Below are 16,083 nucleotides of genomic sequence, written 5' to 3'. Positions count from 1 at the left end.
TCAAACCCTCACCGGTAGTGTTTGCACTCTATTCGCTCAAGTGTTTAGGGTCGATTCTCTCAATTCTCCCCTAATCATGCTTTCCAAGATTTGTTTTCTCTTCTAACAATCGACATACATTTCATGCATGCATACAAGTATCATGAGGTCTTTTCTTTAGGTTGTAATGGGGTTAGGGTCAAGGTAGGATGCATATATGGTCAAGTGAGCTTGAAGTTTGAATCTTTGATAAGCTTAGACTTCCCACCTAACCTATGACATCCTATACAATTAAGTTCTAACCTAACTACCCATTTTTCACTTTTTTATATACTCATGCATTTTCTTTTTCATTTCGCAACACTTATGCATTGAGTTTATTGGACCTTGCTTTGGGGTATTTTGTCCCCTTTTTATTTTTTTTTTCTTCTTCTTTTTTTTTTCTTTTTTCTATTTTTTTTCTTTTCCATATTATTTTTCTTTTCTTTTTTTTTCTTTTGTTTTTCTTATTTTTTTTCTTTTTATATACAAGAACCTCAATGCATAAGGTTTTACATTTGATCAATACATGAGTGTGTACCCAATTCCCAATATTTCCAATAACATTACAAAACTACCCTTTTATTCACCCAATGTCTCAAGGTTCCCACACTTGAATGATACTCACACACACACTAGCCTAAGCTAATCAAAGATCCAAATTAAGGACATTTATTGTTTTTCGCTTTAAGGCTAGTAATGTGCTAAATTAAAGAATAAGTGGGTTAAGCGTAGGCTTAAATTTAGCTAACAAAGGAAGATAAAAGGTAAGGCTATTTGGGTAAGTGAGCTAAATGAAATGATGGCCTCAATCATATAAATACATGAATACACAAAATAATGGAAATAAAGAATCAAACAAATCAAAGATTACAATCACAGAAAGAGACTAATGCACACAAGAAGGAAAATAAGTGGTTATAAGATGTAACCACACCATTAGGCTCAAATCTCACAAGCTTGTGTTCTTAGCTCATAAATCATGTTCCACAAAATATATAATTCAAGCAAGTTCTATGAAAAGTTTTCAGTCAAATCAATTGAGATGCCCTATAGATAGAAATCTTGGAAAATTTCATTATTTGAAAAATTTCATTATTTTGACTAAGCTTATTGTGTATACATATGCAAAAATAAGAAAATGAAAGTAAAAAATCCTAAGAACCTAAAATGAAATGCAAAAGTATTGAAATTAGAAATTTGTCACCCAAAATCGCCGACCGGTCGGACGACCTCCCCACACTTAAAAGTTTGCACCGTCCTCGGTGCACTCAAAGATGAGCAAGGGGGTACGGTGAGTCTCTGGATTGCTGCGTGTTCTTAGTCTTGCTTCCATGTTTGCTTGTGGTGCATTTATCATGAAAAATAAAAATACAACACCATAAGATGAGAAGATATAAAAGCAAGGAAGCATACATTGTTGGAATGAGGTAAATCACTAGAATTGAGTGAGTGAATTAGTGTGACATTAATGACAAATAAGTGTGTGAATTCTAAATTGCGCGGTTTAGAACACACATTAGCATAAAAAGCTATGTCACAAAAGAAGCATGCACTTCACTTATCCTAGTGTGCTTGAGATGCTTTAAGTGAACGTGTAAGGTAAAACAAGCATTAAAGAAGCATGAAAGCATTCAAGCTAAAGTATATGGATGCATATGATCATGAAACACAATGCATTAAGATAAATGCACAACATCATCCATCAAGAGGTTGCCTAATCAAAGAATAAGGCTCAAACCACATGGTGGCCAAATCATGTAATTCAAGAAGAGTTACAAGCTCGAAGGCAATTCTCATCACTTTGTATTCTTAAAAGGTAAGCATGAAGAACTCAAAACCAAGTAGCAAAATATAATCTCAATAATAGAATCCAACAAAGGTTATAAACATAATGATGTTAAGAAAACATCCCATTTTAATACTCAGCAGCAATTAATGGTAAGCAAGAATAACAATCCAACACTTACAATGAAAAAAAAATGAAATGGAAACTAACTAAAACTAACTATCAACTAAAGACTAACTAATTAGTTAACTAAAAATAAATGGTTATCAATGGTGTTTGGAGGTGTTGGATGAGTGGTAGAAGGAGGGAAGAAGAAAGGAGAAGGAAAGAAATGGAAAGAGGAAAAGAAAAGAAGTGGATGGAAGAAAGGGCATCCACGCGTACGCACGCATGGCGCGCGCACGTCGTTGGCTTATTTCGAGAGTGGCGCGTACGCGTCATGTGCGCGTGTGCGCAAGTGGGGTTTGTGCCAGAGGCACAACGTTGGCGCGGCGCAGGCACAACTCTCTGGAAAATGTATGGAGGTTGGAACTTCTCAATCCACGCGTACGCACGCATGGCGCGCGCGCGTGGATGGTCGAAAATGCTGGAAGTGCGCGTACGCGCCATGTACGCGTACGCGTGGATGGTGCTCTGTTTTTCAAAAAAAATTTTCTATGTTTTTGCACCAATCCAAGCATTCCAAACCTCCAAACAGCTACCAAAACACCATAAAACCTTATTTAACATACTTAAACTACCAAACATACTCAACTAACTAAACAAAACATGAAATTAAACTAATTCTACCAATATATACAAAAGAGAAAATGAAAGGATTTTACCATGGTGGGGTGTCTCCCACCTAGCACTTTTGTTTATTGTCCTTAAGTTGGACTTATGGGGAGCTCTTATCAAGGTGGCTTGTGCTTGTATTCATCTTGGAACTCCCACCAATGCTTGGTTCTCCATTGTGCCCCAAGATTCTTCATGGATTGAGCCAAGTCTTGATGGAGTTCTTCACAAGCTTGGGGCTCCCAAAGTTGATCCTCTTCTTGTAATCCGGGATCCCACACTTTGTTTTCACACCCGTCTTGAAGTTGATCATCATTATTAATCCATCCGGGTGGTGAACAAGATGAATTCTCTATAAAATGCCCAACAATCCTCCTAGACCCATCTATTTGAGCACTATTCCCACCTTTGTATTCAACTCTTGAAGTATCAACCAAAATGAGCCTTGATTTGCAATGCCAACCACGAAACATCTTTCGCTTACGCTTCATCCCACAAAGTATCCTAAGTTGACCATCCGTTTCAAGCAAGCCATACTCAAGTGGGACAATAAAGCTAATAGAAATGAATTTTACCCACTCAAGTGAAGGGGTAGATGACAACCTAGGCAAAGATGCTTCCAACGATCTTGACAGAGCGTATTCCACTCCCATCCTTCTATTTCTAAGGACTTCCACCTCTTCACAAGATCTCTCTAATTCAATCCTTTGATCATTAATACTATCTAAGCCTTTTCCCTTAATCAAACTATAATTGGGAGGGTGAAAGAAGTTTACCTCCGCAACATTTTCAAACGCACCGGGAGAGGGTTCTTCAAGTTCAAAGGATTCTCCACCACTAGGACTTGATGCTTGCTCTTCATTGCCATGGGAACTCAATTCTTGCTCTATCCCATCCAAGTCTTCATATGGAATATGCCTTGGAAGGTGTGCACTTTCCTTCCTAGCATCAATTTCAATCATCTTAGAGGGATTTTCTTCAACTCTATGTTCCCATGGAAGCTCCGCATCTCCTAAGTCTTCTACCACTTCTTCCTTGTCTTCAACAATTAAAGCTTCCTCCAATTGTTCCAATACAAAGCAACTTCCCTCATTTCCCACCGGAGTTTCCAATCTCTCCTTCATGCTATGTTCTTCATTTGATTCTCCACATGTAGCCATGAGAGTTCCTTGAGTGTTCAAGCATTGGGAGGCTAATTGATTTGTTACCGCATCCAAGGTGGCCATGAAATTTTGCACATCCCTTTTCATCTCTTCTTGCCCTTGAACAAGAACACCAAAGGTTTCATCCATTAGAGATTGGGGTGGGTGGAAGGGTTCATTAAATTGGGGAAAGGGTTCATAGTAGGAAGGTGGTTCTTCTTGGTAGGTTGATTCTTCTTGCTAGAGTTGTGGTGGTTCTATGTTTTCCACTCTTTCCACTTGTTGCACAACACACTCCATGGTTGCTTGAAATTGATCCAATGCTTCCTTGAGACGATCTCTTGACTCTTGTTCCTCTTGGATAATATGATTAGGATCATGTGGCTCTTGGATCAATGGATATGAGTATTCTTCCATGGGAGGTTGTGGTGGAAAGTAGAATTCCTCTTGTGGTTGAAAATTTTCATATATTGGAGGTGGTTCATCTTGGTAATAATGTGGAGGAGGTGGCTCTTGAAAATATTGATGTTGGAATGGTGATGGCTCTATATGTGGTTCATATTGCTCATATGGTTGTTGGTAGGATGGATATGGATTAGGATCATATGAAGGTGGTTGGTAAGAAGGGGCTTGTGAGTATGGTTGGAAGTTATGTTGAGGGTATGGATCATAGGCATATGGTGGTAGTTCTTGAAAGTCACAAGGTGATTCACCATAACCATTGGATTGATATGCATCATAGAATGGCTATTCTTCATAGTGCATTGGTGGGGGTTGTTGCCATGAGGATTGATCATAAGCATATGGCTCCTCCCACCTTTGGTCATCCCATTCTTGATACACATCTTCATTATAGTCCTCATTTCCTACAACATGTTGATAACCAGACTCATAGCCAAGGTGAGAATTCATGATAGCAAGAAGAAAATGAAAACAAAATCAAATAAGAAGCAAGAAAATTAAATCCTAAAGCTAGCAAGAGCTAACAAAAGCAAACATATTCACAGTATTCACATATATACAATAACCAATAACATAACACCATTGCAACTCCCCGGCAACGGCGCCATTTTGATGAGATGATTTTTGATGGTATAGAATTTCATCAATGAATTCTCGTTGCAAGTATAGTTTCTAAACCAATCACTAATCCTTTCATACAAAAAGTTGTTTGTCACTAAAACAAACCCCTAAAATTAATAACCGAAGTATTCAAACCTCGGGTCGTTCTCCCTAGGAATTACAATAAAGTGTCTTGTTATTGGTTATGAGTTATTTTGGGGTTTTGGATAAGAAGCATGAAAAGTAATAGGCAATGAAAATAAACTAACAACTATAAAAGGCTCTTGGCAAGATATGAAAATTAGAAGTCCTATCCTAGTTATCCTTCTCAATTGTGATGAGAATTGTTCATTGCTACCACTTAGTTAACCCTTACTAATTAAAGAAAAGTCAAGTGGATGAATTGACTTGAGCCACAAGTCCTAGCCAACTCTCAAGGAAAGACTAGCTTTAGTGCACTCCAAACCAATTAGCAATCTCTCCAATTATCAATCAACAAAGGAATTAGATAACTCAAGTGTCACTAATTACTCTACCTAGGCCAAGAGGAACAAAATCTACACTATATCTAGAAGAGGCATTTCAATAAACACATAGAGTGCAATAGAAGTAAACATTATTAATTGCAAGAATTAAAGGAATCTACAACTACAAAGGTAAGAGATCAACAATAGAAAAGCAAAGAAGAACAATTATTATGAATTACCTCTTATTGAATTGGAAGAATGTAGAAGGAACAATACTAGATCTACAACAAAATATAAAAACAACATAAAGAAAATTACAACAAAAGAATAGAAGAAGATTGAATGTAGCAACAAAGAATTGAGAGATAGAAGGAGATGAAAGCATGAATTAAAATCTAGATCTAAGATTATTGAACTAAACCTAATCCTAATTCTAGAGAGAAGTGAGAGCTTCTCTCTCTAGAAACTAACTCTCATTACTAAACTAAGCTAAAACTAAACTAATAGTAACTAACTTCTAAAGTATGAAAAGTCTCTTCATTCCCCCTTCAATCCTTGGCTTAAATAGCATCAGAAATGAGTTGGATTGGGCCCACAAGGTTTTAGAATTCGCTGGCCACGTTTTGCTTTAAGTGAACCAGGTGGCAGCAACGCCGCGTGCGCGTACTATGCGCGTACGCATCACCATGCGCGGTTCAACCATAGCAAATCTTATATCGTTTCGAAGCCCCGGATGTTAGCTTTCCAACCCAACTGGAACCGCATCATTTGGATCTCTGTAGCTCAAGTTATGGCCGATTAAGTGCGTAGAGGTCAGGTTGACAGCTTTTGCGTTTCCTTTATTTCTCCATGAGTTCTCCATTTCTACATGCTTTTCCTACATTCCCTTGGTCCAATCCTCACCTCCTAAATCTAAATCACTTAGCAAACACATCAAGGCATCTAATGGAATCAAGGAGAATTAGATTTAGCTATTTTAAGTCCTAAAAAGCATGTTTTCACTCTTAAGCACAATTAAAGGAGAAGTTATAAAATCATGCTATTTCAATGGATAAATGTGGGTGAAAGGGTATAAAATCCCCTAAATCAAGCACAAGATAAACCCTACAAATGGGGTTTATCACCTATCACCCTCAGACAAGTGGACAGGTTGAAGTTTCCAACAGGGAGCTTAAGAGGATTCTAGAGAAGACCGTCAGTGTTTCAAGAAAGGACTGGTCTAGGAAGCTTGATGATGCTCTCTGGGCATACCGAACAGCATACAAGACTTCAATTGGCATGTCCCCATATCAGTTGGTCTATGGCAAAGCCTGTCACTTGCCAGTGGAGCTGGAGCACAAGGCCTATTGGGCAATCAGGTACCTGAATCTTGATTCAGAAGCTGCAGGAATTAAGCGGATGCTTCAGTTGAATGAGCTTGATGAATTCAGATATTCAGCCTATGAGAATGCCAAGCTCTATAAGGAGAGAACCAAGCTACTGCATGATAAGAAGATTGCCATAAGAGTCTTTGAGCCAGGACAAAGAGTGCTTCTGTATAATTCAAGGCTCAAATTCTTTCCGGGGAAGCTGAAATCCCGGTGGTCAGGACCGTTTGTGGTTACCAGAGCCTCACCATATGGTCATGTGGAAATACAGGAAGAAAATTCTGACAGAAAATTTACAGTGAATGGCCAAAGGTTGAAGCACTATCTTGGAGGCGAGATTGACCGCCAGAGGTCCACTCATCTACTGAACTAGCAAAACTGACCGTCAAGCTAGTGACGTTAAAGAAGCGCTTGTCGGGAGGCAACCCGATAATTTCGTATCCTTCGCCATTTTTCGTAGTAGTTTTTCTTAGTTATTTTGTTTTTATTGAGTTCTTACTAATTCTCTGATCATGCAGCTATGTTCTTCCAGGAACCGACCACCTCAAGCTAAAAAAAATAAAAAATAAAAAATAAAAAAAAAACTACGCGACGCGACCGCATTAGCGACGCGTCCGCGTCGCAAGGGGAGAAGAGAAAAATAAAAATGAACAGAGAGTCACGCTGGAGCGTGGCTGGAGGCGTGCCAATGGCACAATTCGTCCCATGCGACTGCGTCGCCGATGCGTCCGCGTCGTATGGGCGTAATGGCCTACCACGTGACCGCGTGACCCACGCGGCCGCGTGCCCTGATTTTCGACGTAAAACGGGTGCACAGCTGAAATTTGTGCTAGAGTGGTGCTGGACTGGCGCTGGACGCACAATTCCCTTTACGCGACCGCATGCCCCATGCGGCCGCGTCGTACCCCATTAACTGCCGACTCGCGCGATCGCATGCCCCATGCGATCGCGTCACCCCAATTTTGGCAATCATATCAATTTGAACAGAGAGTTGTGCTGGCGCGAGGCTGCACTCGCGCCAGAAGCACAAACTGGGTCACGCGACCGCGTGACCGACGCGATCGCGTCAATCAGTATAAGAGCAAAGCGCGCGACCGCGTGCCCCACGCGGCCGCGTCGCTTGCGCCGCCCAGTTTTCTCTCTCTCCCAATCCTAATTCTCTTTTATTCTCTTATCCTTTTATTTTTTTTCTTTCATTTAAATATTTGTCTCTTCTATTTTCAGTTCTTCTTTGCTTGAGGACAAGCAAACCTTTAAGTTTGGTGTTGACGCTGCGCTTATAGGTTTTCTAGTACAAAAGGGAGGCAAATCATCTTCACGGAGGAACACAACCTGAAGAATAAAACGACCGCTAGGATAATTAAGGTGGTTGAGTTCCTTTCATTTTTATTCCTTCCCTCTTTTCTATATTATGTTCCGGTTTCCTGTTATTTTTCTTTGTTTGTTGCATGATCCTTTATTAGTTAGAATCCTAGGACTAGTTTAGTTTTCATTTAATTGCTTTAATGCTGAAAAGATGTTTCATGTACCACTCACTGAACTTGAATCTAAAAATAAAAGAAAAAGAAGTGATGTATTGCATGAGAAATTGAGTTAATTTTAAAAATAGTCTGATTTACTTAAATATGGTGGTATTTTCTGTGATTTTGAATGCATGCATGAACAATGCATAGTTTTTGATAGTGAAGTTTATGAATGTTAAAATTGTTGGCTCTTGAAAGAATGATGAAAAAGAAAAATGTTATTGATAATCTGAAAAATCATAAAATTGATTCTCGAAGCAAGAAAAAGCAGTGAAAACACAAGGCTTGCGAAAAAAAATATAAAAAAAAACAGCAAGCAGAAAAAGCCAATAACCCTTTAAACTAAAAGGCAAAGGGTAAAAAAGATCCAAGGCTTTGAGCATTAATGGATAGGAGGGCCCTAAGGAATAAAATCCTGGCCTAAGCGGCTAAATCAAGCTGTCCCTAACCATGTGCTTGTGGCGTGAAGGTGTCAAGTGAAAAGCTTGAGACTGAACGGTTAAAGTCGTGATCCAAAGCAAAAAGAGTGTGCTTAAGAACTCTGGGCACCTTTAACTGGGGACTCTAGCAAAGCTGAGTCACAATCTGAAAAGGTTCACCCAGTTATGTGTCTGTGGCATTTATGTATCCGGTGGTAATACTGGAAAACAAAATGCTTAGGGTCACAGCCAAAGACTCATAAAGTAGCTATGTTCAAGAATCAACATACTGAACTAGGAGAGTCAATAACACTATCTGAATTCTGAGTTCCTATGGATGCCAATCATTCTGAACTTCAAAGGATAAAGTGAGATGCCAAAACTGTTCAGGATTGCAGTTGTAAACCCCACTATAAGAGAAGACATGGGCTTAAGCGAACTCTCATTCTCATGCAAATTCACATCCTAATCTTATATTAGTTTGGGTTGCTTGAGGACAAGTAACAGTTTAAGTTTGGTGTTGTGATGCGTGAGCATCTTGTCTATATTTTCCTAGTGAATTTGCATCTAAATTGTTGAATTTAATTAAGAATTAATTATATTTTAGCCACTATGGATGCTATTTTGAGTTTTGTACAATACTGTTTATTTTAGGTAGCATTTGGCGGAATTTGATGGAGTTTCTGCAGAGAAAGAGAAGAAGCCAAGGAGATGACCAGCGAATACCGATGCGGACGCATGGCTCACACGACCGCGCGGAATGGAGGAAATCGCAATGACGCGATCGCGTGCCTGACGCGATCGCGTGGATTGGAATCTGCACAAATGACGCGAACGCGTGGACAACGCGGACGCGTCACATGCGCCACATGCAGAAAATGCAGAAAAACGCTGGGGGCGATTTCTGGGATGTTTTGACTCAATTTTCAGCCCAGAAAACACAGATTAGAAGCTGCAGAATGGACAGAACAAGTGGTCCCCACCCATCAACTGAAGATCTGTTAATTAATTCAAATTTAAATTCAAATCTTAAATTAGAAAAAAGATATTATTTTAAGTTTAATTTTAAATATTAGATTTTAATTTTATTAGGATTAGTTATAAAAAGGAATCTGATGCCATCAGATTGGGAGGCGGTACATTCTTACCTGAATCCTTATTTTTTCTTTTCCATGAGCAACTAAACCTCCACTGTTAAGGTTAGGAGCTCTGTCTATTGTATGGATTGATAATATTATTTTTCTATTTTAATTCATGTTTTGATTTATATTTCAATAATTGTTTTCGTTCTTTATTTTATGAATTTGGGTGGAACGGAAGTATGACCCATGTTCTATTTGAGTTCTTGTAAAACTTGGAAAAGCTCTTTACTTAAACAATAGCTTGAAAACATATTATCCTGAATTTCTAATTGTTTGTATTTAACGGGATACGTGACATATAATCCCTTTATATTTGAATAATTAGGATTCTTGTGGCATATAAACTAGGATTCGATCATCACCCTCTAATTGGAATTAATTGACCAAGGAATTGGCAGTTGATAAATTTTAGAGGAGACTAGGAAGGTCTAAGGAATTAGGGTCTAGTCATAAATAGTTTGCCATGAATTAAATCTTGCATAATTAAAATAGTTAATAAGAAAAGTCAATCCAGAAAATAGATAACTCTAAAGCCTTAACTGCCTTCTCCATATATTATTCCCATCTTAATTACTTGCCTTTCTTCAATATTTTTGATATTGTTTAATGTCTTTTATATTGCATCTCAACACTATTTTCTCTCTGTCTAACTAATCCTATCAAACGCTATTGTTGCTTAATCCATCAATTCTCGTGGGATCGACCCTTACTCACGTAAGGTATTACTTGGTACGACCCGATGCACTTGCCGGTTAGTAAGTGTGGTTGTAAAATACCGCACCAAGTAGCGCACTTTGGAAACAGGAAGCGGTTGAGTAACGTGCGTGTATTTACTCTTAAATGTGGGAGTGTAATGCGCGTGTGTTTTGTTGGGTTTGTGCCAACCTGTAAAACTTGTAAGACAAAAAATTTGTATGTGTAGCATACTTGTATATAGAAATGTCCCGTCTACTTCCATTGTATATATTTTTTTTGTTAAAAAACAAAAATAAGACTATTAATTATTTATTGATTAAAAAATTATTTATTACTCCAACTTTAATTGGTTTAGCACTTACAATTTTTTTTTCTCTATAGATACATCCTACTACTATATATAGTTGAACTTGAATATAAATTTGTAAGAATTTAAGAATAATAAATAAAAAAAAAAGAATAAAATCTTGTTATTGGTGATTAAAATAATTAAAAAATATACAAGTACAATCTTATTTCTTAACCTATCTTCATGATACAAAAGTTTCAAATCAGATATTTATAAAGTCATAATAAAAAAGAAATCTAAACGCAAAAGTATATAAAAGTGAGGGAAGATTTATAATTGAGCAATCTACATTGACATCACCTGTTTTCAAATTTCACCGCTATCTATTAAAGAAATGAACAGCACATTCATCATTCATGAAAAAACTGTCATTTTCACCTTTAACTTTCTTAGTTCCAATATGGGGTGTCTTGTCTCTACTACAAATATGCTACACTATCTTCCCTACAACAGCAAAATAATGCAACATATATACGTATAATAGAGAGCAAGCACCAAGCCTCTAATAATAGGAGAGAGGGCCAAAAAAAAAAATGAGTTTGAAAAGAGAGACCTCAAAGTGTTGTTTCAGTTCTTGACATTACCAATACCAAAGAGGAGAGATAAGCTTCAAACAAAATGGCCAAGGAGGGTGCAGATTCAGCAGATCTTCACCACCGTGAATCTGATATAGAACTCATTGGTGCTGAAACTCAAAGGGGACAAAAATCCCAGGATGAAAGAAACCTGGTTGAGGTGACAATGGATATTCAAGGTGGCTCAGTTGCCTTACGCAGCGTTAAAACTGTTGATGAATTGGTAGAAGATGAGAAATCAGGTTTGATTGGTAGGAAGCTGGAGAAGAAAGCCTCGTTTGGTGCATCTGTTGTGCAAAATGCAACCAACCGTATGAAGCAGCTGAAGCGTTTGGCTTCATTTTCAAAGCCATCGCCTTCAAAGAAATTCGACAGGACCAAGTCCACTGTGGCTCATGCTCTTTCTGGGCTCAAGTTTATCAGCAAAACTGATGGTGGTGCAGGTTGGGATGAGGTTCAGAACAGGTTTGACAAGCTTACTGCTGCCACTGATGGAAATCTTCCCCGTTCTCTCTTTGGAAAATGCATAGGTATTGCTCTTCTGTTATCTTGCTTTTCAAATCATACACAGTCAAAGAGAAAAGTAATTGCTAAGCACATTCTTGAATCTGGCTACAGGAATGAACGAGCAGTCTAAGGCGTATGCAGAGAAGCTTTTCGATACTCTTGCCCGCCAGAGGGGTATTCAGGGTGATTCCATTAACAAGCTCCAGTTGAGGGATTTCTGGGACCGTATTTCAGATCAGAGCTTTGATAATAGGCTCAGAACATTCTTTGACATGTAACTTATTTATTTATCTTCCAGTCTTGGTCATTGGTCAATATGAACATTGGAACATCAAGAACCTTAATTTTTGGAATGCAGGGTTGATAAAGATGCAGATGGCAGGATCACTGAGGAAGAAATTAAAGAGGTATGGCCTTACTTCACTAACTGATCCAGGGTTTGAGGTTCACATAGACTACTTGACCGAATGCTAATAATTATGGTCTCAGATCATATGTCTAAGCGCCACAGCAAACAACCTCACAAACATACAAAAGCAAGCAGAAGAATATGCAGCTTTGATAATGGAAGAACTAGACCCGGATGACGCTGGATATATAATGGTAAATCTGAAAACAACTCCATTCGATATCATTTGATTCTCATCTAGGCCTATGACAATTTTCGCTGCGAAAAACAGATAGACAACTTGGAGACACTGTTATTACACGGACCAGATCAAACTACAAGAGGAGACAGCAAGTACCTGAGCCAAATGCTAAGCCAAAAGCTTACACCTACTTTTATGAACAATCCTATTAGAAGATGGTACAGAGATACCAAGTACTTCTTGCAGGACAATTGGCAGAGAGTATGGGTTTTGGTGCTATGGATTTGCGTCATGTTAGGTCTCTTTGCTTATAAATTTGTGCAGTATCGGAATAGAGCAGCGTATGAGGTGATGGGCCACTGTGTATGCATGGCAAAAGGTGCAGCTGAGACACTTAAATTGAACATGGCTCTTATTCTGTTACCTGTTTGCCGAAACACCATCACCTGGCTCAGGAACAGAACCAAGCTAGGCGTTGCGGTTCCTTTTGATGACAATCTCAACTTCCACAAGGTAAATGCGAAGCATAACTTATTGTTTAGTTGGGTTATATCATAAACTTTGTGGTCTGTGCAGGTGATAGCTGTGGCAATAGCAATTGGTGTTGCGGTACATGCTGTATATCATCTTACTTGTGATTTTCCTCGCCTTCTTCATGCAAGCCCTGAAAAGTACGAGCTCATGAAACCTTTTTTTGGAGACAAACCATCAAACTATTTGTACTATGTTACATCATGGGAAGGAGTAACAGGGATTGTAATGGTTCTGCTAATGGCAATAGCCTTTACATTGGCCAACCCCAGATTCAGAAGAGGCCGGGCCAAACTACCCAAACATCTACAGAAACTCACAGGTTTCAATGCCTTCTGGTACTCCCATCACCTCTTCGTAATCGTCTATGTCCTATTGGTTGTGCATGGAATCAAACTTTACTTGACCCACAAATGGTACAAGAAAACGGTAAGCCCCTTCTTCAGTTAACCCCTTCATGTCTATTTAGTAAGAGATGAGCGACAAGTAATAGGCATCATTGTGTTGTGTAGACTTGGATGTATTTGGCTGTTCCTATCATCATTTATGCATTGGAAAGACTGATTAGAGCACTAAGATCGAGCACAGAATCTGTGAAAATATTGAAGGTGGCTGTTTATCCCGGCAATGTGTTATCACTGCATATGTCAAAGCCTCCAGGGTTTAGCTACAAGAGTGGACAATACATGTTCGTCAATTGCGCTGCTGTCTCTCCATTTGAATGGTATGCATTAATTCAAATAGATTCTATTGACTGAATCTTAAGCTTTGTATATCTTTTTATTCTGTTCCACCTTTTAAACACAAATAAACATTAATTGCCTTTGTGGTTTCACAGGCATCCATTTTCCATAACCTCCGCCCCGGATGATAATTACCTAAGCGTTCATATTAAAATAATTGGTGATTGGACTGGAAATCTGAAAGCTAAATTCGTGAAGGTGAATTAATCTTTATTTGTTTATTTATGTTCCTATCAAAATATTGGTTTCTCGTATGGTAAGTAACTAAGTCTATTGCTTTGCTAAATTCTATCAGGCGTGCCAGCCACCCCTCAATGGCCAGAGTGGACTTCTAAGAGCTGACTGCATCAATATTTCAATGGATAAAATGTATAAACACTTAAAAATTATCACAAAAAAATGTTCAAATAATATTTTTAAATGTTTTCCATGTGATAAGGGCTTCCAATAATAATAATAATAATACCGGAAATTTTATTAAAAAATAATGTAAATTCTCAAAGTTATTAATGAATTAAAACTAGAGACTTCAATAGTTTATTTCCTTTTAAAAAAAGTAATGATATACAGGCTGCTTTAGATCCTGCATAACATATTTATTCCATTAGCTAAGTGATCCAGATGACCAGATCCAATAATTGTAGTATAAGTTCTTATTTTATACTGTATATTTAATATATGTTCTAAAAATATTTATAATCAGTTTTTATTGATAACATTTAAAAATCATATATCCAAGTATTTCTCAACAAAGTTGACTGATTTAAAATTAATTGGCAAAAATTAAAGCGGGGACTTGTTTGTCCTTGCCTTGTTTTTGGACTTAGGAATACAATAATTGGAACAATCGAGATTCCCACGCATCTTCTCACATGTTTGTGATTAATAATCAGATAAAAATAGTTAAAGAGTGGTTGTTGTCTGGACTTAGGAAAGAAAAAGAAAAGATTAGGTGGATATGGATACCAACTGAAAACTACTTAAGCTTAATTAATTAGTGTGGTGATAAAGTAGCAGTGCGTCTGACTTGACTAAAAATGGATCTTCTATTTTGATTATGATGTCATTTGCAGTACTTTCCCAAAAGTCCAAGTTGATGGTCCGTATGGAGCGCCAGCGCAAGACTACAGGGAGTATGAGGTGGTTCTGTTAGTGGGGCTGGGAATTGGGGCTACCCCAATGATAAGTATACTGAAGGACATAGTTAACAATTTCAAGGTGATGGACGAGGAGTACGGAGAAGGTGGATTAGGTGGTTCTAGATCAGCCACAAACCAACAAAAGAAGGCAAGGTTAGAGGAGTTCAAAACAAGGAGAGCATACTTCTATTGGGTTACCAGGGAACAGGGTTCCTTTGATTGGTTTAAAGGGGTGATGAACGAAGCAGCTGAAGAGGACCACAGGGGAGCCATTGAGCTCCACAGCTACTGCACTAGCGTCTATGAAGAAGGTGACGCTCGATCTGCTCTTATCACTATGCTACAGTCTATAAACCATGCAAAGAGTGGCGTGGACATTGTCTCTGGCACTCGTGTCATGTCTCACTTCGCCAAACCTAATTGGCGCAGTGTCTACAAGCGCATTGCGCTGAACCATCCACATGCCCGCGTTGGTGAGTGTCCACTTCATCATCTCACGTTCCTCTTATTTCTTTCTTTAACTACTCATAGTGAAAAACGCTTCAATAATTGCTTATCAATTACAGTCGTATTATTATCTTTATTTTGCCAAAAAGATGGCCACACATTAGTGTTAAATTCAAGACTAGCATAAAGCGGTCTCTCTCTGGACTTTGGAGATGCTTTCGATCGACATCAATTAGTATATATGAGTTTTACGTGTACGAAGAAAACACTAGTTTTTTTATCAAGAGATAAAGATAGAGTGCTTTATGTAATGCAGGGGTCTTTTACTGTGGGTCACCCGCTCTCACTAAGCAGCTTCGTCAGCTGTCTTTGGATTTCTCTCACAACACCTCCACCAAATTTGAATTCCATAAAGAAAATTTCTGATAAGATGGAAGGCATTGATGACCACAGGATCAAAGCTGAGGGAACGAGCTTGTCTCCACCTTTATCTCCGTTCCCAACCTTCCACTGTGTCTATGTACAGTACTGTTGATGTTTTTGCCTATATACGGTTGTTATGGCTTTTGTAAAAGGAAGAAGATATATATACGTGTCCTAATTAAAAAAGGGTTAAGCCACCAATTACAGAAACAGGTGGGGAAAGTAATTTGCCTGTCCTGATCAAGTGTCTGTTAGATATATATCTTATGTTTTCTTTTATTTTATTCATATTGAAATAAATAAAGCAGCGTCTTACAACGGGAATATATTATCTCGAAAGTATGGGAATCATATCATATCTATCTACTTAATTTTTTTGT

At 38.2% G+C, this 16,083-nt stretch overlaps 1 protein-coding gene and 1 pseudogene across 1 annotated transcript; one reads left to right on the top strand and one right to left on the bottom strand.

Annotated features, from left to right (window-relative positions):
• Positions 1-2,700: 2,700 nt before the first annotated feature.
• Positions 2,701-4,635, bottom strand: LOC148572302 (uncharacterized; annotated as a pseudogene).
• Positions 4,636-11,160: 6,525 nt separating this feature from the next.
• On the top strand, positions 11,161-16,042 carry RBOHA (respiratory burst oxidase homolog A). The gene is made up of 11 exons (XM_016334172.3): positions 11,161-11,853; positions 11,942-12,104; positions 12,189-12,237; positions 12,320-12,433; positions 12,511-12,933; positions 12,997-13,380; positions 13,464-13,675; positions 13,790-13,892; positions 13,990-14,063; positions 14,768-15,306; positions 15,597-16,042. The coding sequence occupies exons 1-11, from the start codon at positions 11,367-11,369 to the stop codon at positions 15,704-15,706; spliced, it is 2,658 nt and encodes an 885-aa protein (XP_016189658.1). The 5' UTR covers positions 11,161-11,366; the 3' UTR covers positions 15,707-16,042.
• The last annotated feature ends 41 nt before the right edge of the window (positions 16,043-16,083 follow it).

Source organism: Arachis ipaensis, chromosome B3 (assembly GCF_059453495.1).
Source record: "Arachis ipaensis isolate K30076 ecotype BB chromosome B3, ASM5945349v1, whole genome shotgun sequence".
NCBI lineage: Eukaryota > Viridiplantae > Streptophyta > Magnoliopsida > Fabales > Fabaceae > Arachis > Arachis ipaensis.
Note: the sequence above shows the minus strand (reverse complement) of the source record. Positions and strands in the feature narration are given on the sequence as shown.

What these genes read in the sequence shown, in the direction of transcription:
- RBOHA (XM_016334172.3), top strand. Translation starts at nt 11,367, where the DNA reads ATGGCCAAGGAGGGTGCAGATTCAGCAGATCTTCACCACCGTGAATCT. An exon ending in CTGAGGAAGAAATTAAAGAG is followed by an intron (nt 12,238 to 12,319) that starts GTATGGCCTTAC and finishes TTATGGTCTCAG; the next exon opens with ATCATATGTCTAAGCGCCAC. An exon ending in GCTGTCTCTCCATTTGAATG is followed by an intron (nt 13,676 to 13,789) that starts GTATGCATTAAT and finishes GTGGTTTCACAG; the next exon opens with GCATCCATTTTCCATAACCT.